The sequence below is a fragment of the Castor canadensis genome, chromosome 11, assembly GCF_047511655.1.
Source record: "Castor canadensis chromosome 11, mCasCan1.hap1v2, whole genome shotgun sequence".
Taxonomy (NCBI): Eukaryota; Metazoa; Chordata; class Mammalia; order Rodentia; family Castoridae; genus Castor; species Castor canadensis.
In genome coordinates this window covers 50,472,045-50,497,267 of record NC_133396.1, presented here as the reverse complement: position 1 = coordinate 50,497,267, position 25,223 = coordinate 50,472,045, and the positions used below count along the sequence as shown (strand labels likewise).

The window sequence follows — 25,223 nt, the reverse complement described above, 5'->3', positions numbered from 1 at the left end:
AAAAAAAAAATTCTGCTACCTCTCCTCTTAAAAATGTCTGTTTTTTCACTTGGCATTTGAGGCTTCATCAGCCATAGCCCACATGCCTTTCTAGCCTCCTCCTCCTCTCATTTCTGTGTGAGGGCTGGTACTTCACATAGCCTGGCCTTCTAGACCCTGTGCCTTTGTCCCTGTCTTCTTCCCCTTCTCCTTGCAGTTATAGTCCCACTCATCTTGAATGACTCACCTTTATGTGGACTTCAAGTCTCTCCCAACATCTCAAGGCAAGCACTGCAGGCGTTTGTCTAGCTCCCATCTGGAAAGTTCTTCTACAATTACTCAGTGAGCTTCTGAGACCAAGAACCATGTCAGAGTCCACCTGGTCCACTTGAGATCTGGCTCTGAACATGGTGGGTGCCTAAAAGTATCTGCCAAATAAATAAATGGCCCAGGTCTTTAGGCACCATGATTGAGTGAATGTGGAGTGCTCAGGGCATGGTGGTAAAGCTACAGGTGTGTTGGCCCTGTAGCCAACAGTCTCTCTTCTCACTCTAGTCTCCGTTCCCTTTGTGATACCTGTTCCCCTCCTTGAGCATTCTAGGGAGCAGTGGCTGTCCTGTCTCCCAACTGGACCTGCCCTAGCTCCTCCTGCATGTGCTGCTAAGGACAGCCTTGTCCCTCCATAGATCCTTAACGTGACTGGCATCCTGGCTTTGAGGCCCCTCATCAGGTTCACAATTCATGTTTTGTTCTCATTGCCTCTTGTTTTCTTGTCACAGACTTGGGGACAGAGAGCGTCAGTGGCACCCTTAGTTCACTCCAGCAGTGTAATCCTCGTGACGGCTTTGACATGTTTGCCCAGACCAGAGGAAACTCCTTGGCTGAGCAGCGCAAGACGTATGTGGGGGCCCCTTCCAGTGGCTCTGGAAATATATGGCTGGGGGTGAAGGGGAGTGGACCTAGACCAACACAAAGAAGCCTCTTATTTATCAGATCTAAGACTGACAGGAACTTTAGAATATGACTGTGAGGAGCTGGCATTTGCTGTGATGTTGAATGAATGCTAGGCTCACCTCCATTACTCTACTCTGCTATTAGGGTTGACTTTGTATCATTCTCTTATTCACAAGAGACTACTCTTCTTTCCTTCCCATGCTGTGGCTATAGACATGGCCTCAGTCCCTCATCTGCAAGAGTTCAGATGTGGAAGGGTACAGCCAGATGGAGACCCAGACAGGTTTCTTGTAGTAATGTTCAACTACCTGCCAGGCATCATGGTGCATGGCCACAATCCCAGCACTCAGAGGCTGAAACAGGAAGATCATGAGATGGAGGCTGATCTGGGCTACATAGTGAGACCCTATCTCAAACAAACAAACAAAAAGATTCAACTGCCAAAAATAATGTCCAGATAGAGACTTCTCCAGTAGTGACTCGGGCAAGGTGGAGCCATATGGAACTGGGGGTGTTGATTCCAAAATAGAACCCTTCTCCCACATCTTAGGGAGGCATAGAATATGCTTGGAACTTTCTGTTTAGCCTAAAGGCTGCTTATAAAATCAAAATTTAATATCACTTTGCCTTCATGTAGCCCCTCCCTCTGAGGAGTTTCAGGGCACTTTTGATAGCCTGACATTGAACTTCAGAGAGATCCCAGTATTGTTACTCAAGAAAGGGACTTTCACAATATCCTAGGTCCCAGAGGACTTTATGGTGAGCTGTGCTAAAACCCACTCTCCTTGCTTTAGCTGTAGGGAGACAGACAGCATGAGCCCTTAGCCTGTGCCCAAATCAATGTCACACCAGAGAATTTGCCATGGGATAGAAAGTAATGATAGGTCACTGCGACCACTGGTGGAAAAATAATTCTGCTGTGCTGCTTGTCTCCAGGGTCACCTATGAGGATCCCCAGGCTGTTGGAGGACTTGCTTCTGCTCTAGACAGTCGGAAACAGAGCTCGGAAGTGGTAGGTCTTCACCTGGTCTTCTGCCCAGAGTCTTCTGGAGGGAAAGGCAGGCAGTTTGGTAAAGGTGGCTGGATAATTAGTAGCAGATGGCTTATGTAGATGGTGGGAGCATGCTGGAGGAGAGCCCCAGAGCAGGTAGTGTCTCATTGAGTCTCACCTACCATGTGAGGTAATATTCCTGTAATACTCAGGAAACCAGCCCCTAAAGGCAGGAGACAGGCCAAGGACATCTAGAGAGCCAGCTCCATGGCTTCTGGTCTTCCTATCATGGTGACCAAAGCTTTTGGAACACAGGTCTCCTATGGCCAAATAGGGGCTCTCCCCCCATGTTATAGTACCCTGGGGATGGGTATGGCCCTCACAAGTGGCTGACCTGAGCCACTCTCTGACAATCAGTAGTTGGCCTAGCCAAGAAATTTCAACTCCAGTGGAAAGCAGTTGAAAGTCAGGACTTGTTTAGGAAGATGGGGAGGCTGGGGGTGGCTAAGAGGGTATCCTGGGAAGCTCTAGGCTTGGGAGGAGCAAAGTTAAGGGGAGAGACACTTTGAAGTGGAGGATGGCATTTATGTAAGCCCCAAAGAACAATGTGGTTTCTATAAGATTTCAGATCACAGAAGGGAAAGGATTTGTGTCTAATGCTTCTCAGGAGATTTTTCTCTGAGAGCCTGACTAGGAAGTATGGGCAAACAAAGGCATATTTGCTTCCCACCACAGCTAGAACTCTCACCACAGTTCCCTAGGCTGAGCTGAAAGGGGCAGTGCCCATCCATCCACTGGACAGGGAAGTTTGTAAATGGCTTTTTGCTTCCTGAATATCAGTTCCTAGACTCTTGCAGCTCCTGTCCAAATGGGCCCAGGCAAGCAGCTTGGCTGCTGCCTGGCATATCGCTGTACTGCCTGGCATCTCAGAAAAACTCACCTTTGGGTGAAGGGACTCTCCTGAGCTGGCCCAGCCCACTCTTATCTGCAGTGTGTCCCTGTGCACTGGTCGCCAGGGGTCGCAGAAGAGCCAGCCTGCTGCCTTGGTTTCTCAGGACCCTAGGTCCTTCCACAGCAGGGGCTATCGGCATCAGTGCAAGTTTTGGTTCTTTCCCCCATTCCTTAAACTGCCCTCACACCTAACCCTCCCTAGAAAGCTGGGCTGGGGACCCTACTAGTGTACTGCCTAGTGAGGACATCCCCTCGTCCTGGTTGACCCTGGTCTGGAGCAGCCTTATCCCCCAGCCAAGCTGTTTGCTCTCCATTCTGGTTCCAGAGCCTGCCCCATCATGCTAACATGTGTCCTGCCCAACTCCTGCCATTATCAGTGCCCAGGTCTGGGTCCAAGTCTAGGAGATGTGGATGAGTTCTTTCCCTTTACCCTGTGGGTACATGGCTACCTGTTTTTCAAAGGTCTTGATGATTCTGTCATGTTTTCCCTGTGGTGGTAGGCAAATTGTGTTTCCTGTTTCTGCTTATTGGGGTTAGGCACAGCCTCGGTGAGACAGGGTGTCAGGGCATGTGTTAGCTGTGTGTGTACACTCACATTCTGCAAGCTGCCTTGACCCTTCCCAATCAATGCTGACCTGGAAATGACACTGGGCCAAGGGAGAAAATGAAAACACAATAAAGGAGGAGAGCATGTTGTATAATTATTTCTCCACAAGTATGATCTTACACGTCAGCTGTAATGTAAATTTTAAATATTTTTATCATTTTAAAAAAAGCTGGGCTGTGGATGTAGCTCAGTGGTAAAGTACTTGCCTAGCATATACAAGGCCCTGGGTTCTATCCCCAGCACCAAATAAATAAATGGAGGGAGGGAAGGAAGGAAGGAAGGAAGGAAGAGAAGGGAGGGAGGGAGGGAGAGAAGCCCAGTAGAAGAAAGAGAAGCCTAGCATGGTGGCTCATGCCTATAATCCTAACTCCTGAGTAAGGAGGCAAAGATAGGAAGGATCATGGTTCAAGGCCAGCATGGGCAAAAAGTTTACACGATCCCATCTCAGCCAATGGCTGAACATGATGGTGTGTGCCTGTCATCCCAGCTACACAGGAAGTGTAAATAGGAGGATCACAGCTCAGGCTGGCCTGGGCTTAAAAGTGAGACCCTATTTGAAAAACACCTAGAGCAAAAAATGCTGGCAGTGTGTCTCAAATGGTAGAGCACCTGCCTAGCAAGTGTAAGACCCTGAGTTCAAACACCAGTACTGTCAAAAAAAAAAATAAATAAAGAATATTCCTGAATTCATCATTCAAGTTAAAAATCTAGGAAAAAAAGAAAGAAGAAACTAGAAAGGAGAAAAAAATGGAGAAATAAGTTAGAAAAAAGTAGAAATGATTTTATAGACTTGTATTCTTTGAAAGTTGACCCTTTGTCTACTCTGACATTCCTGGTGTAACCTCCTGTGACCACATAGAGACTTTCCAGGTTTTCAGGAGTAGTCAGAATGAGTATTTGTTATCGTGGTGGGATTCATGGTTACTAAACTTTCCTTCTCTTTTCAAGCAGGTAAGGGGGACATGACAAAGCGGAGGCTGGGGAAATTGGGTCACATTTCCTTAACATGATAAATGATCAAGTCTGAATACTGACTTTTCTGTTTCCACAATATGTGCTATGACCTCTTTGTCATGGGTCTTGCTGTGACTTTTCTTTCTGGGACTTTCCTGTCCTTGGCCCAGCAGAGAGGGAAAGGTGGGGACTCTGACCTGGAGCCCATAGACAGCTGGCTCATGACCCAAGGAATGGTGAGGAGCCACAGCTGAGCAAGCCCGCTGCCTACCCCAGCCCCTCACCTGTGTAAGAGTCAGTGCCTTCCTCTTGCCATCTGCCAGGTCCTTGTGATCAGACAGCATATGGCCATACTTGCTCCTTCTGACAGGGGTGCCAGATTTCTCCTGTCTGTGTATAATCTCTTTAGGCCTCAGACTTCCAGCCCCAGAAATGTCTCTGGTTTGCTGAGGCCTGTGCCTCTGGGCCTTCAGGGTCTATGATATTAGCAGGAGTGAGGGGAGGGCCTTTCCATCCTCTGACTGTCTCTGGAGCTCTGGCAGTATTCCTTTTTCCGGGATAAGCACAAGTCACTGTGGGTTGTGCTGGCGGGGGGGTAGGGGGGTGGGAGGGGAGAGGGGATAATCACAAGGAAGCAGACTCAGTATCTGGCCAGTTGGAGATGGCCCCGTGCCTGGAAATTTGGCAGTCCTAGGCTTGGTGGATTTTTATAATATAGTTATTTACATCCACTAAGTCTCCCCAAAGGATTTGAGATCATTTACAGAAAGACATACACACACCGTAGGAACAGAATAAAAAGAAGACAACACTGGGAAGCCTAATACCATAAGCATGGTCAGTTCTTAAGTATTGGTGCTTTTGTGACATAGAGTCCTGGGAGGGTCTGTCCTGTCTCATCTGTTCAGGTGGCGCTAGGTCTGGTACATAGAGAGAAGGTGGCCTCATCCCAAGTTGTTTGCCTCAGGGTGACCACTTTACCTCCAACAGAGCCAAAATTCTGAGTACATGTGGTAGGATCAGAACAGGCAAAGATGCAGAGGAGGAAAACTGGTGACAGCAGTAGACATGTGAACCTCTGCTCTCCAGGTGGGTAGGGCTAGAGACAGGTGATATGCAGGCAGGGCCAGCAGGTCTCAGGCTATAGGCAGCACAGGAGCTGCCTGATTGAGCAAGGACTGATGGCCTGTGCATAGTGGTGCTCAGGCCAGCCTGGTCACAGCAGCAACACACTCCTGCCCTGAGTGAGAAGGCAGTTCTTCCTGCATTCCTGGAAGGGTGGACTGGCCAGGTCCCTGATTTGCTTCTTCAGGGACAGGCTGAGCTCGGGCTTTAGAGCAGGTTCCTGGAAATCATGTCTGCTTCATTGTCCAAATTGGGAGGATTCAGCCCACGTGCTCTTGTGCCTATTAGTCCTGCAAAAAGGGATACTGCCCTCCCAAACTGCCCTGGGTATGGCCTTGGCAGCTCATAGTGGTATCTGCCTCTGCCCACACAGGCTGCCTCCCCACTGATCTGTCTCCATGTAGAGTTCCAATCTCCAATTTCCCAGAACCAAACCCAACTAACAGCTAATCTGGTGTCTCACTTTCCTGCCTGCAGATTTTTTTTTCTTTAAAATAATGTATATTAATTGCTTTGCCTTACTTCACATAGTGTAGAAACCCTGAGTTTTTCCAAACCTCCTGAGTACAAATTCTTTTCATGGAAACTTTTTGTACTATTGAGTGAGACCAGAGGCTTGTAGACTGTTTCTCTTGTTAGGTTGGTTGAAGTGTCATAGGGAGAGTTTCACAGCTACTCCGTAAATAGCACGCCTGAGCTGCAGACTTGCTCTTGTTGCATTGAAAATCAGATGGGTGGGTCTCTTTGCATGAAGCTGTGGAGGAGCACCTCACTGGGGCCTTCCTCTCGTGGGACTTCAAGTGTGAAGACATCCAGTACAAAAGTTAGCTCCCCATACCAGGTCCACTGCCAGTTGAAGAGAAAAAAGATCAGCATGAGCCAATACTGAGCTAGTGACTCTCCCTTCCCTGCCTCTCTGACCCCTGGGGTTTCTGTGCTTCTTCCTGGCTTGTGATCAACTGGGGTATAGCTCCCATTTGTAGGCTGTACCCAGGAAGATGCCCTGGTTTAACCAAATATAAATCAAAGCAAGAAAAGTAGATTAGTGAAAAGAATCCACTGCTGCCAAAGCCTAGCTTAAAGTTGGGGATGTCCAGGCCCCTCTCACTCAGTAACCCTGGGAGACCTTCGGACACAGCATGCCAAGGCTGCAAAGAGCACTGGCTGTGCTGAGCCGGTGGCAGTTCCTCTCTCCTTCTCTGTTCCTGAAGGCAGAGTGATCCTGCCTGCCCTCCAGGTAAGAGCCAACAGCAGGACAGCTACCCATTGCCTCCCTGCCACAGCATCTGAACTGCCTCCTTCTCTTTGGACTCTGAATATGGGCAGACTGGTATTACCAGGACTCTCATCCTGCCAGCCCAGCTGCGTTCTTCACAAAAGTCAGGTTTAGGCCTAGGTCTCTATGGGAGGGTGTTTTGGGGTAGCATCCTTTCTCTTCCTTTTTTTTTTTTTTTTTCTTTTGTGGAATAAACTCAGGGCCTTGTGCATACTAGGCAAATGCCATACCACTTGAGCTATGTTTTCCTTTCTGTTCTTTCTTCATATCTCTTCTTTGCCTGTCTCCCTTGTCCAATGCTCCCTTGTCCAAAGAAGGTTCCACTCTTCTTTGGAACCTTTGGGCCAGCCTGCAGTTTGGATCAGTGCCCGAGACAATGCTGAAACTGTAGCATATCAGAACCAACATTCTTCTTAAGGATCTTCTGGTCTAGCCCCTGGTTTGACAGATTGATGCTGACACCTCTCAAGGTCCTGGTGACTTTCCCAAAGCCACAGGGAAAAGACACACAGTTCCCTAAGACTCAACTCCCTAAGCTCTCTTCCCTTACTAGTTCCCCTCCCTCCCCTCCATCAACCTAAAGAGGGGAGCTTTTTCTCCTTCCCTCTTAGCCTCTGTGGTTCCTGTTTTCATCACAGCATACATGTTTAGTCTGGCACTGACAGCACCTGCATGATTAGAATGGACTTGACCCTATTGGAATACTCCAGCACTTATTCACCAGAGCAGGAGGTTTATATTGATAAGGTTTTGCATCCCACAAGAAAGTCAACCCTGCCTTACATTAGATAAGCTCAGCTGATAACCAGCACCCTGGCTCCTCAGCTGTTCATACCCTGAGGCCTGGTACCTTCCTTAAAGAGTGAGTTCCAATATCTGACCTCCCTGGGTGTCAGCATTAGGAAACAAAAATACCACCTAGGAAAGTAAGAAATCCTGACTTGTGAGTGTTGAAAGCTAAATATGATCTCACAATCACCCTATTCACAGATGAGGAAACTGAGGCCAGACTTTGCTTCTGCCTTTCTAGCCACATATCTAAGGCTTCTTATGACAGAAGAGGTTGGAGCTACCCAGTGAGGAAATGGGTCCAAAAGAAGCAACTTGCCCTAGGCCTACACCAGTGAAGGTTGTGGCCCACATGGAACCCAGCCCTACCCTCGTCTGTACTCTCCCAGCTCAGTTTGGCTCCCAGGACTTGTCTGGAGGGTGCTGTTCCACAAACATGAGCACAATCCACTCCAGCACATCGAGGGAAGATAGCAACATTGTGCCCGGAATCCAGCCTGTGGGACTTTTTTTTTGGGGGGGGGGGTGTTGAGGAGTTCTGTAAATGTCAATGTTTATTTTCTGAGCTTGCTGGCTGTCAAGATTAATACTCAAAGAAGAAACCTATGTTTGCCATTGAGCTACAACCCAGCTCTCTATTTTTCTTTTTTTTTTTTTAGCAATAACTGAAGGCTTTAGGCTCTTGTTTTGTTTATGAAACAGGGTCTCACTATGTAGCCCATGCTAGCTTTGAACTTATGATCCTCCTGCCTCAGCCTCCTGAGTGCAGGATTATAGTTGTGCACCACCACAATGGCCTCCCTTAAAAGCTCTTTTCAAGCTCTGCAAACACATAAAACAAACAAACAAACAAACAAACAAAAAAACCTCTGTGGTAGAGTGCTTGCCTCGCATGTGTAAGACCCTGGGTTTCCGTCCCTAGCACTGCAAAAAAGAGAAAAAAAGGAAAGAAAAAGCTCATTACAGAGTCTTAGTTTCTCCTGGGTGGTCTGAGAAAAGGAAGGGCTTATGTACAACTACCATGGGTTGACTTTCTCTTTGGAGAAACGACTGACTTTCTGAGCCTCAGTGATGAGACTCGGCATGGCACACGTCCTCTCTGAGCCAGGCGTTGTGATTTATAGGCAGCATGATCATGAAAATGGCATCTCCTGTTCCAGGAATGTGTCAAGGCAGAAGGCCTGCCAGCAAGTGCCAGATAGCAGCTTGTACCTGCTGTGTCATGCTGCTCTTTGTCGGGGAAGGTGGGTGCCTGCCTTAAGCACTGTTGGCACACCACAGAATATCCATGCCCTCACCCCAAATGTGCCTTCACATGCTTTGTTCCTAGGATTCATGTCAGGGTGGTAAGAACTCCCTGAAATGTTTCAATTTCAACAATCTGAAGTCCCCAGTAAGTTAAAGGGATAAAATGCTTAGACACTGCCTAATCTGGTCAGTGGGTAGCTCGAATCATTCTGAAAATGCTATGTGACCACCCATGTCCTGTTGAAGATACAGCACAGAGCATGCTTTCAGAGCCAAGCCAGGGTTGCCAGCTCACTGAAGGGGGGTGAGTAGCTCTCACAGCACCACAGACACCCACCCTTATCAGCATTAGGTATCAACTTCCAGGACTAGAGTTGTCCTGAAGGGGCTGGTCACAATTCTTTGTTCTTTTCCTTTGTTAAGGCTGAGTTATTTTTTAAAATTGGTTTATTGGTTTACACTGGGGCAGTTCTCTTACTGCTTGTTTTAATTTTGTTCTTACCCTAGGTCATGACATTGTGGGTATAGCCAGTTATAGACATAGAGGCTGGCAATTTTTTTCTAGAAATAGTGGGCAAGAACCCCTCTGTCCCCCACAAGGTACCTCCCAGGCCCAGGGTAGGTAAGGAGGCAGGTCACCCTGATAAAGAGCCATCACTTCATTTGTCTAGGCTCAGAGCCAACATCCCATCAATGTGGCTTCTGGGGGTTAAAGGCCACTTTTATTTCATCATAGTCATATTTTACAGCAACTTAAATGTTTTTAGTCACACATTGTTTTCAGAATCTTCCTAGGGGACTGACGTCCAGGTGGCCCAGGCATGGCAATTTCTCAGACATCCATGAGATTTTTGGGGGAGCCTTGCTACCTCCCTGGCACACTGGCTACTGCTCCCCATCTTCAATGAACTTCTTTTCTTTGACTACTGAAGCACAGACTGCTGTTGAAAGCTAGGAAGAAAAGATGAGATTAAAGGAAGCTGTTGCATTCAGGGCTACTGCATGACTTTTTTTCCCCTAAAGAGACTCAAAGAAGATTAAAGCCCTACAGTCCCTTTTGTCACTAAAGTCCTCATCTTAGCCATGTTTCTGTTGGTAAAGCGGGCCTGCTTTTTGTCAACCACGCCACACCCACACCAGTGGAGCACATGCCTCTGGCTCCTTTTTCCATTCAAACACACCACCCAGATAGATGCATTTTGCAATCCATTCAGCTGAGCAAACAGAGCCCCAGGTGTCTCCCAGGGCTGACACTGCTCTGCACTCTGCTCCTGGGTCGGCTGCCACTGACCTTTCCTATGGCACGGGGGCTCATCTTGGCTCCAGGAGTCACCATCTAGGTTGGTTCTCCTTGGCTGTCATGACTGCTGTAGAACCAGCGCATTCCTGAGTAGAAGAAGCTTTGCAGCAGAGAGACCCTCTGATACAAGGGTAGACACAGATAGTCAAAAAGTTATCCATTTCAAGAACATGTACTGCTGCCTTCCTTGCCACAGTCCTGCTGTCAGCCCTGCTTCTTATCATTTGCCACTTCATTGCTTTTCTCACCTACCGTTTTATATGTAGCTGCCCCGTGCTGCCTATGTGTGCCATGCAGTTGTGGTTTTTTTTGCACTATGTACATTTTGGTTTCATTTGGGGGTTGCTGTTGATGATTTATTTTGTTCTGGTGTTCTGTCTTCTCTTGCCTGGCTGTATGGGGCTGCCTGGCCCTACTGCTTGCTGCCTCCATAGATCCCCGTTGTGCAGCCCTCTGTCATGGACGACATTGAGGTGTGGCTCAGGACAGACCTGGTGAGACTTGACTTTTTTATTTTGTGTGTGTGGGGTATGGCAAGGCAGAGGATCTTCTGAGGACAGGCATGGAGGACATGAGCCCCCATCATGGTGGGTAGAGGAGGGAAGTCAGGGTAGGCGCAACTGCTGAAGCCACCAGCTCATCACAGCTCACTTTCATCTCCAGCACTTAGCCTTAGCCAGAATGATGCAACAGACTCTGGGAGGTCAGGGATGGGTGCCAGCTATGTGCACAGCCCCTCTCCTGCACAGTTTTGTACAGATGTGGACAGGTCCCTCATGATATAACACCATCCATGGGAGCAGAGCTGGAGAGGCTAGCTTTTAGCAGGCCAGCACACACCTCCTCCCCAGTTTCTTTTCTATTTTAAGGATGTGTGTGTGTGTGTGTGTGTGTGTGTGTGTGTGTGTGTGTGTGTGTGTGTGTGTGTCTGGGGGCTTGGGCTTTTTTGTTGTTACTGTTTTGGCTTTCATTTTTTATTTATTTTTATTTTTTATTAACATTTTTTTTTCAGTGCTAGGATGGAACTCATGGCATTGAGCATGCTAAGCAAGTGCTGTACCACTGAGTTATATCCCCAGCTCTCATGCCCTCATTTCTTTTCTTAATTGTGAAATACACACACAGATGAGTTGAGTGTTTGGTTTTGTTTTAAATTTACTGTCATTCCCCTTCCTAATATCTTTTAGGGTTTTTGGATTTAAAAGAACCCCTGTCCCAAAGATAGTTGTCTCCATCCTAAGAGATAGAATAAGAAGCTGAAGATATTATGCATCTGAAAATGGCAGCAGGTCCATCCTCTGTTCCTTACAAAACTCCTTCTCTCTCAGCAGCCCTGGGGTATGAGGGAGTTGGCCAGTGGCCAATGAAGTCCCCTATGGGGGAATGTGACTTTCCCAGGGTCATGGGCTAGTTGGATTATCTCCAGGTCTGGAGACATCTCATCTGTTCCTTCTAGCTGCCTCCTTAGTAGGCTCTGCCCCCAGAGCAGAACAACCTCTTCTGCTTCAATCACAGGGTCTGTGGACCAGTGACAAGGCTACCTCTCAAACAAGGACAAAAGGTCTCTGATTAGGGTCTCTCACCACTTCTTCCCTGGAAGGCCAGGCTCTCCAAAGACATTCATTGTCAAAGGAGACAGTTACCCAGGTATCAAGTGAGGAAGAAAGCACCCTGTAATCTTTCCTAAGGAATACCTAGGAAAAAAAAAATAGTTTCCCTTACAAAGACAGAGCAGGAAGGAGCCCCAAGGTCCAGAAAGGGAAGGGACGTGTCAAACAAGGTTACATAACAGGTCAGTGGCTGGGCCAGGAAGGATTCAGGTCTCCTGACCCAGCACAGGGCTTTTTGATCCCCATTAGCATCTTCCCAATGAGGCCCTTAACATGCTGCTCTTCCCCAGCCCAGACAACCCCACTGTGCTCTCCAACAAGATTAAGTATGATCGACTTCAGGAGCCAGCAGGGGTATAGGGTCTGAGCCAAAGTGGGAGGCTACAGGACACAATTCCAGAGGACAGAGACCCTACTGCCCTACTGCCTAAGTGCTTACTGGGGACCTGGGCCATCCAGGCCCCAAGCAGCAACTAGGTTTTGCCGTGGACAGTGTCTTCCCAGAACTTTGCTCTGGCAGTGAACTGACATTGCTCAGAGGAACATGTTTGGGGATGCTGGTGCACCTCAGCCTCCTGTGGCCACCCTGGCCTCTCCCCAGAACCTGGAGAGTATTGATGGTTGGGATCCTGCCTTCCACTCCCCAGGAAAGGAACCCAGCCTGCACCATTTTGGATTTTTCTTTCTGGTCCTTCTGAGTAATCAAAACCTAGAACCTATTTGTTTTTTTGTTTTTGCTTTTTTTTTTTTTTTTTTTAAATTCTACTTTTCCAATAAGAATAGTATTTTGCTATTACAGAAATCCGGAAACTGGGGAAATTAGGGGTTGCTTGGGTTGCCACAGTAAGTGCTGCCCCAGGGTGACCACAGGTGGGCGAAGGTAATCAGGTAAGTGAGGCCAGGAGGAGCCCTCATGCTGCTTTCTCTGCTTCTTCCACAGAAGGGCGATGACCTGGAAGAGGGCGTCACTAGCGAAGGTACGTTGGCCAGTGGCCTTGCAGGCCCCTTTTACTCTCCTACCCCAGGCTCTGGGAGCTGCACAGGGGGTGGACCCCCTCACCATGAAACCTCTGCTGCCAGAGCTCTGTGGGTGCCAGGCCCTGAGCCATGGCTTTCATCGGGGCTTGTGCTGATGTGGGTAGTGTCTTCTCTTTTGTGTCTTTTAAGAGGAAATGGAGGTTGTAAAGACAAGTGACCTTTGGAAGGTCTGGCAGGAGGGCAAGTGTGGATGGTGGGTGCAGATTGCCATCCTGGAACCCAACCCCAGCGCTCAGTCCAGCTCAGGCTGAGCAATTCACAGGGTGTGCAGGGCCCCTTGGGTGGCTAAGCCAGGAGGGAACAGTGCCCCATCTGGGCCTCAGTTGATGGGTCCCGTGGGAATTGCCTTAGTTCTTAACAAGCCCCTGCTTCCCCTCTGACAAGCAGGTGCTCTGCACTCTGTGTTTTCCAGAGCCTTTCCCTGCAGGACCTGCAGGCTACTAGACTCCCCTACCCCACCTATCACTTGGGGCCCACAGTTCAAGTGTACAGAGCTCTTCCCATGCACCTGCTCCTGCTTGCTCTTACAGGTGACAGAGGAGGAGACTGAGGCCAGGAAGTCAGGGAGAGGGCTGAGTTCCCTGAGGCTGGTCCCCAGACTGGGAGGGCCCACAGTAACCCTGCGCTGGCTGCTCACCCTGTCATTATGCCTGCCTTCCACTAGAGTTCAGCCAAGGCAATGTGGTACTTGCTGGAGCTGAAGTTGGGGGGGTCTTCTGCTAGGGTATCCCCACTGGGGAGAAGTGGCAAGCACCCCAGGCCACAGGGTGCTACATCCCTACCAACCTGTGCCTGTACCTTGGTTTGTATTGCAGAGTTTGATAAGTTCCTGGAAGAAAGAGCCAAAGCTGCTGAAATGGTTCCTGACCTCCCCTCACCCCCAGTGGAGGCCCCCTCGCCAGCCTCCAACCCTTCTGGTCGAAAGAAGCCAGAACGATCTGAGGATGCCCTCTTTGCCCTGTGAGCTGTTCTGTGGTTTGCCTTCCCCCAATGGCAGGTCACTGTTGGCTCTCCAGTGGACACTGGGCACTGGCCACTCCCTCCCAGCCTCTCAGCCTGCACACCTGCGTCTCCATAGAAATATCACTTTGTTTGTTCCCAGGACTCCCTTAGTCAGGACCAGCTTTCCTCACCTCCTTTTCTCTGAGTGGGGGGCACTGTAGCCAGAGGCCCTGCCCTCCTCTGCCTCCATGGGCTCTCTTGGTCTTGGGACCTCACAGGAAGAGCCAGTGGCCCTGTCCTAGGCAGTGAAGCCTCTCAACACTGTTATGGAGCAGAGCACCTGGACTTCATTACCTTCCATAGAGACATAGGCAAAGCCCGGGCCCGCCACATGTGCCCTGCCTCTTCATAGCTCAGTGGCTTCCCTCAGGCATGCTGCTCCCCCGTGCCCCTCTCTTCCAGAAAGGGCTTTTTGTCACCACCTCTGGAAGAGCAGGGCTCAGTTGTACCCACAGGCTCAGCCTCCCTTCTTGAATTGTGTGTCACCTTGTGGCACTCAATGTGTTGGCACTTTAGAAGGCTCTGTGGGCTGCCCCACGTGGGATTCCCTCACATTCTGAACACTTTCTTCATCAGTCAGCTGCCAGCCTTGTCTTCATGCTCTGGCTGGGTCCAAGGGCCCCAGAAGGACCTGTGGCTCTTGGTGTAGGGATAGCCAAGGGCAGCTGGAAGGGAGCATGGAACCTGTAGACAATGGCCACATGGCACACTGAGTAGCTAGCACTACCATAAACCAGTTGCTCCCTATGTACACTGTATACATTCACACTCACACCTGTCCTTGTGTGGGTATCCTCATTGGGGATGGCACAGGAGACACAGCTCTGGCATGCTTGGGAAGGTGATATGGTTTGCTGTGTCTCACACCCAGGGTACTGGCCTGGCCTGCAGCAGCCTCCATAGAGCAACTTCCAGGCCCAGCAACAGACAGCTGTATGCCACACCTAAAGGTTCCAAGTGGCTATAGCAACACTAGGCTTCTGCTGCCCTCCCTGGCAGGGGCTTTGGCCTACTCCCTGGGCTGTCCTTACAGCCTGAGCCCTCCCACCCCACCTGTCCCCCAGCTACCACTTTCAGTTTGAAGGTCGACAGCCTGGGGCTAAGCAATTGGGGGCTGGTGATGCCCAACTCCTGTCTGATGACCTTGATGGTGCATCTCCTAGCTTTGGGCAAGAATTCAGAGTGCTATTCACACCCTGGTCCAACTGACAGCCTCTTCTTCCCCCAAACTGCCATTACCCAGAAAAACAAAAATGCTACTGCAGCCATGTCAACCCCCTCCCCCACAAACACACAAGTTTCTGGGCCAGCTTGCTGTCTCATCTGGCAATGGAAGGCACTGCCTAGGTCACCACTGGTTCCCTACCCACAGTGTGATCATCCCTTCCACCATCATCACTAGAGCCCCAGCCCCAGCGGGGAAAGGAAGCCAGGCTTTATGTGTAAAGAGACCAGTGCCCGGCTTGGGGAAGCTCTTAGAACAAGAACTACATCAAGGGCCAAAGGCAGGAATGGTCCTACCCTGGGACCCCATGCCCAGTTCAGCACTCCTCCAACAGTCTCTGGAGAGAGGGACTGCAAGCTGGCTGGGCCTATCTGGCAGGGGCTGTCACACTGTTCTGCAAAGATCATCCAGAAAGCACTTTCTGGAGCTTGGCCAGTCTGCTTGCTGCCCAGCTCTCTCTGAGTATCTGCCACACCTCCACCCCACCACATCCTGGCCCTCTGCCAACCCATGCCCCTCTGTCAGCATCTCTTAAGAGCAGAGCCCCTGTGGCCAGCTTGTTAAGACCTCCAAAGGTAGACAGCAAGAGTTAAGTTGCAGAGGTGGTGGCTGGCATAGCTCTGTGTATCCAGAGACCTGACCCTCATGCACAGTCTGGAGGGGCTGTCTGTGAGTGTCAGAACTTCCCTCTGCCAATCTGCCAGAGCTGAGCCTGCAGGTGGTGGGCAGCCAGGCTAGCATTCTCTGAGGGAAGAGGCAGCCTCCCTGCCTTGGACAGCACGGAGAGGAAGTGGGGCTCATGCAGGGAGCAAGGCTGAGATAGGGTCCTGCATAGGGGTCACCAGCAAAACTGGTCTTAGTACTCATGTCCAGAAGTGTCCCCACCCCCAACTCCAGCTGGTTAATATGGAGAGGCCTAGCTGCAGTTACTGGAGAACTCCTGTGGGTTGGCAGGAGGCCACTGGCCATGCAGACAAGTGTCCCCTTCTGGCCTGGAACAGCCCCTCTGGTGGCTTTCAATCACCTCTGCTCACTTCCTTGTCCAGCGGTAGCTTCCCTACCTGTATGCTGAGGTGACACGTGCCCAAGGCCCACACTGGAAGCAAGTATAGGTGCAGGTACCATAAGGAGGCTCCGCCTAGCCCTTTTAGGTTGTACTACCCTGAGTCCTGTGGTTCCTTGCTACCATCACCACTGCCTGGGGGCACAGTTCTCAGATGTCCGCATAGGGAAGAGAGCAGAGTCCTTTCTGAAAAACCGGACTCTTACAAGCCACCAGCCTCTACAAGTGTTAGAAATCACAGATACAGTATGTACTTAATTACACTAAATTATTGCTGGGATTCCTTGTAAACACTAATTATACCTGATTATAGGTTAAAATATTTATTTTGTCAAAATATTTTCTAAGGAATGTGTTTAACCTTTTCTTATTCATTGTGTGTTAAGGTGTGACAACTAACTACTTCCTCCTGCCTACCTTTTTGGGCAATGGGCAGCAGTGAAGAAAAGACACCACATACAGTGGTCTCCTACCAGACTGCCACAAAGTGGTCCCTACCCAGGCCCCCAGCAGGTGAACTGTGGCCAGGCTGAGAGTGACCAACTTGCTTATCAGTGCACATGGAAACAGGGGTTTCAGAGCCAAAAGGGCTTGCTGGTCTGGGCCATAGGGAAAGGTGACTGACTGTCCATCTATCCTGTCTTTCTGTCTGTCAGCCCCCCTTAATATGAGTGACTGTGCCTTGGCTCACTGCCCTTTCCCTCCCCACCTAGTGGTCCCCCGGCCTGTGCTACCACTGTAGCCCATTAGGAGGTGAAAATGTGTCACCCAGCAGCACTCCACAGCTGGGAGTAGGGTGCAGGGCTCGGAGTGGCCCAGGGACAGTGGGCTGCTGCCCTCCTCTTCCTTCCTGCTGCTGCATCCCCATGCTAGCCCTGTGACAAGCACTTTTCTGACTGAACTCAACCTTCTGGATGGCTCAGGATGGGCCATGGAGCCTTCTTGGGGCCAAGACAACCTCAGTTGACTGAGTAAGAGCAGCGTGAAGGAACACTTGCTCCCAGCCCGGCCTCTGCCCCTTGCACTGCCATGTGGGCTGTGTGGCCTCTCCCCCGTCTGCTGTTGGGATGGCTAGGCTCTCCTTCCTTATTCAGCCACATAGGGACCCAGCCACCCCCAAAGGAACATGTTTCCACTAGAAGACACTCCCCGTGGGCCCTTGGGGAGTGCCCATCTCCCAACACCTCCTGCCCATGGTAGGCCAGGCCTACCCAGTGGCCACCAGCCTGGGAACAGCTGTCACTTCTGTGTCAAGTCACGACCGTTCCTGCTGTGTTCCAAGCCTCTAGGCTCTCCTGGAGGCAGGGATGGTATTTATTTCCTAAAGTTTGCACTTCATTTGTGAGGGTTCTCAGGATTGTAGGGGGCTATTAAAAAGAGCAATGTGTTGTGTTCATTGTCTCCTCGCCCCAGAAGTCTGCTGTCCTTGTTACTGTCCTGTATTTCTGTGAGCAGAGCCAGTTCTTGAGAGGCTCAGAGCGACACTTAAGCATCCACCCACCCCACTGGCTCTCCTAGACACAGCCTCTCTAGTTTGGGTTCTTGCATGTAAAGTACTCCACAGTAAATAAATAATTGAACAAACTGTTCCTGTGTGATTTCTGTGGAGTTGATTGTGACCATCCAAAGGGCCTGCTAAGTCAGACCACCTGTGTTTTTTAAGCAGGGGCTGCCATGGGGTCCCTGCTGAAGGGAGTAGCCAGGGACCCTCTCTTCCCCACCCTGCTGCCCAGCTGCCTATCTGCCTGCCAGGAAAATCCCTGCACTCTGCCAGCAGGCCTTGGTGGTAGCAGCTGGAAGGCTGCCATGGTACCCTGAGAGCTTGCTCTAAGACCAGAGCTACGGGTCTTCCTGCATTTCATTCCAAGACCCAGACTCATATGAGGAGGTCACTCCCCTTTGCCCAGAGCAAGCAGGCTGACGTGCACCCTGAGCTGTCCTCAGCTGGGCTTTCACCATTTGGCATCAGAATCTTCCACAGAAGAGTACCAGGCACAGAGTTTGAGAGCTGCTGCTTGAGGCAGATAGACCTTTCTCCCCATCTCTTCTGGTAACAGCTCTACTGAGATATATAATTCACATCACATACAAGTGACCAACTAAACATGTACAATTGAATAGTTTTGGATCTATTCACAGGACTGTACAACCATCACAATTTTAGAACCCTTTCTTCCTCGCCCCCCCCCGCCGCCCCACAAAAAAAAGAAACCCATCTCTGTCCATCCCTCAACTGCTCTCCCTTCCAAAAGGCTTTCTCCTGCTACTTGAGGGGAAGCTGCCCCACAGCACTTTTGAGGTGGAGGAGCCCCAAAGGGTAGATGGTAGCAGCCTGTGGTACCTGTCCTTCTCATGGTAGCTAGGTGGGCTGAAAGCCCTTTAATTATCCACTGGAGTTTCAGGATGGCCCTCAAGTGCAGTGGATTCATCAAAGCCACAGTGAACCTGAGATTAACACAGACCTCTGCCCAGCCTCTTTCATGTGCCAGTGAAGAATCAGAGCTAGAATTTCAAATCCAGCCCTTAAACCCAAATTTGCACCTCCTGGATAAGTGCTGTGGAGGCCACCATCTCCATGATCAGAAGGTAGAACCTTCTGGGCAGGTGACTCAGGATAAGAGCTTCCATCTGCTGATAAGAGAGTGTAGGTCCATTGTGATCATCACTATCACCAGCCCAGGCCAGAAGTCTCCTTGGGACCAGTTGTCATTCTGGGATCCAGGAGGATTGCTGAAGCCCTGCCTGTTTCTGGCCAGTTAGAGTGAGCTAGAGGCCCACACACAGGGTCTTTGAAATGGGTGGGGGGGGGCACAACTTTAGGTCCCTTTGAACAGACATCATGGACCTGAGCCCATTTTGTGCTTCAGCCCTATGCCAGCACTGTGCTGCTCAAAGAGGTCAGAGCCTCTCTCTGTGCAGAGCAGGTCAGCCCCAAAGACTGCTGTGGACTCACCTGGACACCTGGTCCACTTGTGCTTTCAGCCAATGCTCCTGACAGTCTGCTCTGTGCCAGGTTGGTGCTGGAGGGAAGGGGCAGGGGGAGGGGCTGTGGGTCCTGGCCTTGGGGAGTTCCAAGCCTGGTTGAGTTAGTGGAATGCCGAAGCTCTCCTCCAGGGTGCGGTAACTGAGCCTCAGGGCTCTCTGGCTTCCAGAAGCTGCAGTTGGCAGGCCAGTCACAGTGAGGGACCTCACCATCCCTGGTGTGCACTTGCCAAAGCCCATTTCTCCAGTACATTAGTAGCTGTTTCTTTTTTTTCTCTGTCTGTTCCTCCCTCCCTCCCTCTCCAGTAGCTGTTTCTAAAAAGAGGGGTTCTATGGAAAAATAAGTTTAATAAATGGAGTAAAATTTAGCAGCACCAGGTCCTTTTTCTCCAAGATGAAGTTTGTGGCTCAAATTCCTCATTTGAGAAGGCATATTGGAGTATTTTTTTGGTTGTGGCAGAAACCGGTTAATCAGAGGAATGTATTGGTTTATGTAACTAAAATCACTTCAGGAATAGCTGAATCAAGGTGTTTCTGAATTTGGCCAGCTATCTGCTTCTCTGTATGTCTTGACTCTGCCTCCTGTACACTGGCTCCTCAATGGTTGACTACAATCTGCCTGAAGCTCTAGGAAAGACATCCTATTGGCAGACAGAGGATGCCTCTTTTCCAAGTGTTCCTGCAAAAGAGCTGGTGCTGGTTTTTAATCCTAACTACTCAGGAGACAGAGATCAGGAGGATCGTGGTTCGAACCCAGCCTGGGCAAATAGTTCCCAAGACCCTATCTCGAAAAAACCCTTCACAAAAAATTGCTGGTAGAGTGGCTCAAGATGTAGGCCCTGAGGTCAAGTCCCAGTACTGCAAAAAAAAAAAAAGTTCCCATGAAAGGTCAAGAACTCTCCAGGCATTGTGGCACATGCTTGTAATCCCACTATATAGCAGGACCCTGTCTCAAAAATTGGAGGAAGAAAGGGAGTGAGGAAGGGAAAGAAGAAAGAAAAGAAAACTTACTCAGAAAAATGAGGCTACGAGTAGAGGAAGGATCAAATCTGACAACCAAGAATAATAGCTGGTCAGAGAGGGCCAGAGGTGAGTGGGATGCTCTGGGGCACAGACTTTGCTCCCTTCTCAGACCTTGGTTGCCTCCTGTCACATCATGGGAGCTCTGAATGGAGCTGCTGTCCACCTGAGCTGGGAGGAGCAGCATGGAAGCACTGAGGCCCTGTCATGGTCATGACTACCTGCTTACTGGTCTCCACTGATGCACCTGAGGAGGGAGGCTTTGCTTCCCCACTTCTTTTCTAAGAAAAGGGTCTCTGGGTCCCCAGGGGATGGGGAAGCAGAACCAGAGACCTTGGACAGGCTGACTCACCAGAAAGTCCATCTGCATGTCAGGGGAGTAAGGTACTTTCTGGGTGGCCCCTAGAGAGCTCTGTCCAGAGCCTCCAAGGGGGTACTTGCACATCCTAGGAAGCCAAACCTTTACTCTCGGCACCAGGGATTCAGCGGGATGTTTCTAGAAGATGTGTCTAGGGTCATCACCTCCTTATCCCCTTGATTCCAAGCAGACTGCAGGCTTAACCTTTGGCACCTGGGAAGTCCCTGTGGCCCACTGGTCGCTACTCTCCTCATCTGTGAAATGGAATCATGGGTGGTGAGCCTAGTGCCCACAAGGGCCTTTTCATTCCATTCATTTCTAAGAGTGAAGTAAGCTGGGGGTTGATACCAGGGAGTGCAAGGAGTAAGGGAAGCAGAGCACAACCTGCTAAAGGGGCAGCCAATTGTCAAGTCTAGGGTTGCCCCACAGTCCCATTTTTCAACAACAAAAAAATCTACCAACATTCAGGTGAAATTTACTGCACATGTGTGTGTGTGTTTGTTTTTTGTGGGTTTTTATTTTTTTTTTGTGATACTGGAGTTTGAACTCAGGGCCTCACACTTGCTAGGCAGGCACTCTGCCAACTTGAGCCACTCCATCAGCTCTGTTTTGCATTTTCAAGATAGGGTATCAAACTCTTTGCCCAGGCTGGCTTGGAACCTCCATACTTCTAATCTCTGCCTCCCAAATAGTTTAAGATTACAAGGGTGAACCACCAGCACCTGGCTGAAATTTCCTGTTGTAACAATTCAAAGTCATCATATAAATTGAACCATGTAACTTGAGCCATGTCTCCAGCCTCAAAGTCATCATGTAACAGGGGAGGGGCGGAGTCATTTGGAACTGTCCCTTAGTCCCTCTTCCTTCCTTTTTGCCTTGGGTCCCTCCCTAATCCTTTCCTAAGTATTGCATGCCCTCACTTTGGCCCAGCACTCTAAATTCTAAGGAGAAGCCCAAACTAAGTGGTTGTTAACTGCCAAATCTCTCTTTAGCGTTACAGAACCCAGAACATCTGGTGAATTTTGTAGCGCACAGCCCCAGTCATTCTCTCTAGCACCAGGAGGTGAGAGTCCATTACAAGGCCAAAGGAAACACAAGCCCTGGATGGCACAGACCCTGACCAGAATAAGGACTTCTTGCTCTATGAAAGCTCTTTGTACCCCAAGGAGATGGAGATTCTAGATGGAGAATCTCCTGCCTCCTTCAAGATCAGTCATTCCACCATGTTTGTCTCCCAGGTTGAGCTTCCAGCAATGTGGACCTTGGATTCCCATAATAGGAAGGGTCAGGTGATACCTGGGGTCCTGTCTGCCTGCCCCCAATGGGACTGCCTCCCTCTGTGACTCCTCTTCAATCTGCACTTGACCTTTCCCCAAGGAGCCAGCAGCCCCCAGGGCACAGGTGTCCCCTCCCTTTTCCTGTCAGTCTGTGAGTCTTCTGCCTCACAGCTCTTCTGTGGAAAGGCTACTATGTGACCCAGGATGAGCGGAGCTGCCACTCCTTGGGCAATTCAGCCATGGAGCTCAGATAGGGCTAGTAATCAGCTGCCCAGCTCACAGCAGAAGCCAACTAGAGACCACAAGGGTCATTCATGGGCCAGATCATCCATGTCAGCAGTCATCTGGCTTCCAGATTTATAAACAGGAAAGGGGGACTCAGACTCAGTTGACTCTAGGTTCCTAGCAGGCTGTATCACTGCCTGGTTCCCTCTGCCTTCACCCAGGCAGGTCCTAGCTTAGCTCCTGCAGCAGTGAACGATTAACAGGGCCAGGCAAAGAGGCAGGGGATTCGGGAGGGGGTCCGCAGCAGCCTCCTAGGCAGGGCAGAGCACAGCTTCTGAGCTTCAAGTGCCAAGGGTATGACTGGGTACGCCGGTGGCTCACGGCTGTACTCCTGGCTACTCAGGGGGCAGATATCAGGAGGTTCATGGTTTGAAGGCAGCTGGGCCAAATAGTTCGAATGACCCTATCTTGGAAAAAACCCATCACACACACAAAAAAGGGCTGACAGAGTGGTTCAAGGTGTATGCCCTGAGTTCAAAAAAAAAAAAAAAATGTTGCCCCCAGTCTCTAAGACCAAGGGATGGGGCGAAGTACATTTTCAGTTTGCAAAACCGAGATGGGGCAGGGACCTGTGCGAGGGCCACCGGGCCGCTCCGGTCAGCTCGCCGCGGTGCCTGTGTTGCGCACCAGGCAGCAACCCCAGCCAGATGAGTCGGCCAGAGCAGGCCCGATTGGTCCCGCACCCGCTAGCCGCACCGCAGCCGCTCCCCGCCTCCCGGGTCAAACAGGCGCCGCGCATGTGACCCAGGGCCCGGCTCCCGGGAGCTGCGCGCTGACGCCGCGTCACCCCACTCCGGGTCCGGCGTCCATAGGCTGCGGCGGCCCGAGGGCGGGGCCTGTTTGGCTGGGCACTCTGACTCCTCGAGTCTCCAGTGCTGGCTCGGAGCCAGCCAGGCTGTGCTTCTGTCCCCAACCCAGGAAAAATCGGAGACAACAGCGCTGGAGGGTCCTGGACAGGTCGCTTCACCTGCTCCTGCCTCAGTTTCGTCATCTATAAAATGGGTGGGAACAGCCACGTCCTCCAAAAGCTACTGAAAGTAATGACAAGAAGAGTATTTGGCACACCACCAGCACCCCAATGACTGTAGACAGAGCCAAGCTGCCAATGGGTACACTGTCGGCCAGGCTGGGACCCCACCCCTCTGAGGCACACCAGGACACAGGCGCTGGTACCTTCAGCACTGTGGCTCTCGCTCCTTGCGTCTGTCCAGGGATCCCCAGCAAGAGCCGCCTGAGTGTCTTGTTTGAAGGTCTTGGGGCAGAAGCCATCAAGACAAGCAGACTGCCCTAAAGAACCTGAGCCCCTAGCCTGGCTCCCCATGTTCACCTTGACAGTTGCCCTGGTAATCCCTGACTGGGAAGCAAAGATTTGTTTTGGTGGCAGATTCCCCCACCTTGGACTATGCCCCACTGGGGGCTTCAGTTTCAACAGGCTTTTCTAGTTTGACCTGTAGGTTTTCTATTAACTTGGTCTTACCTCCCTCATCCCTCTCCTAACTCCTGCAGTGGAATTCGTATTTACTGAGCTATGCTCCTTACATATGTAGTAAACTCATTTTCAAGACAGTGTTGTCTACCTGCTTCTGCAGAGTGAGAGCTTTAGTAACTGAGATCAGAAGAGTGAAGTGATTCCAGGTCACATGGTGAAGAACCAGCTGTTTGGCTCTGAAGAAAGTGGTCTTGAGGCTTTATCCAGCTCTCCCACCCCACCCCTCTCCCTAGGAAGTGTTATTTGAATTTTCAGGGAAATCATCAAATTCTGGAGGCCTCTTGGTGTCTTGTTAGGGTGGTAGGACATGGAGGGAGGCAGACAGGGAGAGAGAAGCCAGCTCTGCTTTCTGTGTTCCCTGGCTTGGGTGGACCCTGGAGCAGGGCTGCTTGTGGGGGGAGATGTGGTTTGGAGATCTCCAGGGCTCCTGGCTTCCCTGTTCCGGGTAATTTTCCAAAGCAGCCATTTCTGGGAGAGCAACAAAGAGAACTGCGTGTCCAGGCTGAACCCCCAGGGACGCAGGCCTGTGTGGCCTGTCTTGCCCAGGCTCCCCCTCTTTCCAAAGTGCACCACTAATTTTACCTCAGAGCATGTGGCCCCACAGGCTATATCTGGAGTCTGAGCAAGGCGGCCATCAGGATGGCGTGACTCACTGAGGCCTGGGGTCCAGACCCACGTTGTCTTCTCCCCCTATTTCACCAAGGTGCCACTCTGCTTGTAGGCCTCTTAGGACAGGTAGGGGTTATTGACTTCTCACTTTCAAGCACCTGAATTAGTTCTTCTTTATTCCACTTCACCTCATGGAGACCCCTCACCTCTCACTTGCCATACCTGGTTAGATCCCCAAACTGCAAGGCCCAGGGGTCACTTTCCAGCCCTCTGATTGGCCAGAGTGCTTTCCCTGATCTTGCTACAACCTGCCATGACCCAGGACAACCTAGCTCATATTTAATGCACAGTGCCTCTTCCTCAAGGTCCCATCCCTGAAGACCTTGGACAGGTCACTGTTTCTCTAGGCCTTCCTGAGGATCAGCTTCCTCCTTCTAGAGCTAGACAGGCCGGCTGGCCCTCAAGCCCCTTTCCAGACACCACTGCAGGAAAGCAGATTAAGACAGGAAGGGAAATTCCAGGCTCTCCCTTGGGCCACTCCCCTCCTCAGGGCAGTCTTCCGGTTGGTTCCTGCACACGGAGAACAGGGTGATCACAGGCAGTATACCCCTTCACATCATCCTTACTTAACCTCCCAGCGAGCCCGAGACAGCATTTGGTTCTTGGTACAGATAAGGAAAACAGAGGCACAGAGTGGTGTAATTTGCCAGAGGCCACAAAGCAAGTCTAGGGAGAGCTGTAACTTGGTTTGACTTGTTCTAAGGAGCAAAAATCGAGGAAGTGAGGTTTGTCAGTCCGTCTCCAACAGTCCAGAGACGTCTTAGATGGCCCAGTTTTGGGACTTCTACTCAGCCCCTTTGCTTGGTGCTGGAGAAACTGAGGCCCAGAAGAGGGGCTGTGGCCTGCACGAGCACCTGCAGCAGCCTGCCAGAGACCGGTGTGTGTGTGTGTGTGTGTGTGTGTGTGTGTGTGTGTGAGGCTGGGTAAAACCAGCGACAGGAAGGCGCTCTGCACAGGTTCTCTGTGCAGTCGGGGAGCAAAGGGGTCCCCGGCTCTCCCAGGTGGGGCGGGGCCGTCGAACCGGCAGGGCG

General features: G+C 50.6%; 1 protein-coding gene across 4 annotated transcripts in view; it reads left to right on the top strand.

Annotated features, from left to right (window-relative positions):
- The window catches only part of Tom1l2 (target of myb1 like 2 membrane trafficking protein), a 120,346-nt gene extending 102,649 nt beyond the window's left edge, over window positions 1-17,697 (top strand). For 2 of the 4 annotated variants that reach the window (XM_020159566.2, XM_074046664.1), the window contains exons 11-16: window positions 759-876; window positions 1,870-1,945; window positions 4,610-4,672; window positions 10,609-10,668; window positions 12,725-12,761; window positions 13,638-17,697. In XM_020159566.2, the coding sequence (XP_020015155.1) occupies window positions 759-876; window positions 1,870-1,945; window positions 4,610-4,672; window positions 10,609-10,668; window positions 12,725-12,761; window positions 13,638-13,786 (503 nt within the window). In that variant the 3' untranslated portion in view covers window positions 13,787-17,697. The remainder of the gene's footprint in view (window positions 1-758; window positions 877-1,869; window positions 1,946-4,609; window positions 4,673-10,608; window positions 10,669-12,724; window positions 12,762-13,637) is intronic. The other 2 variants (XM_020159567.2, XM_020159568.2) reach the window with 2 other exon arrangements.
- The last annotated feature ends 7,526 nt before the right edge of the window (window positions 17,698-25,223 follow it).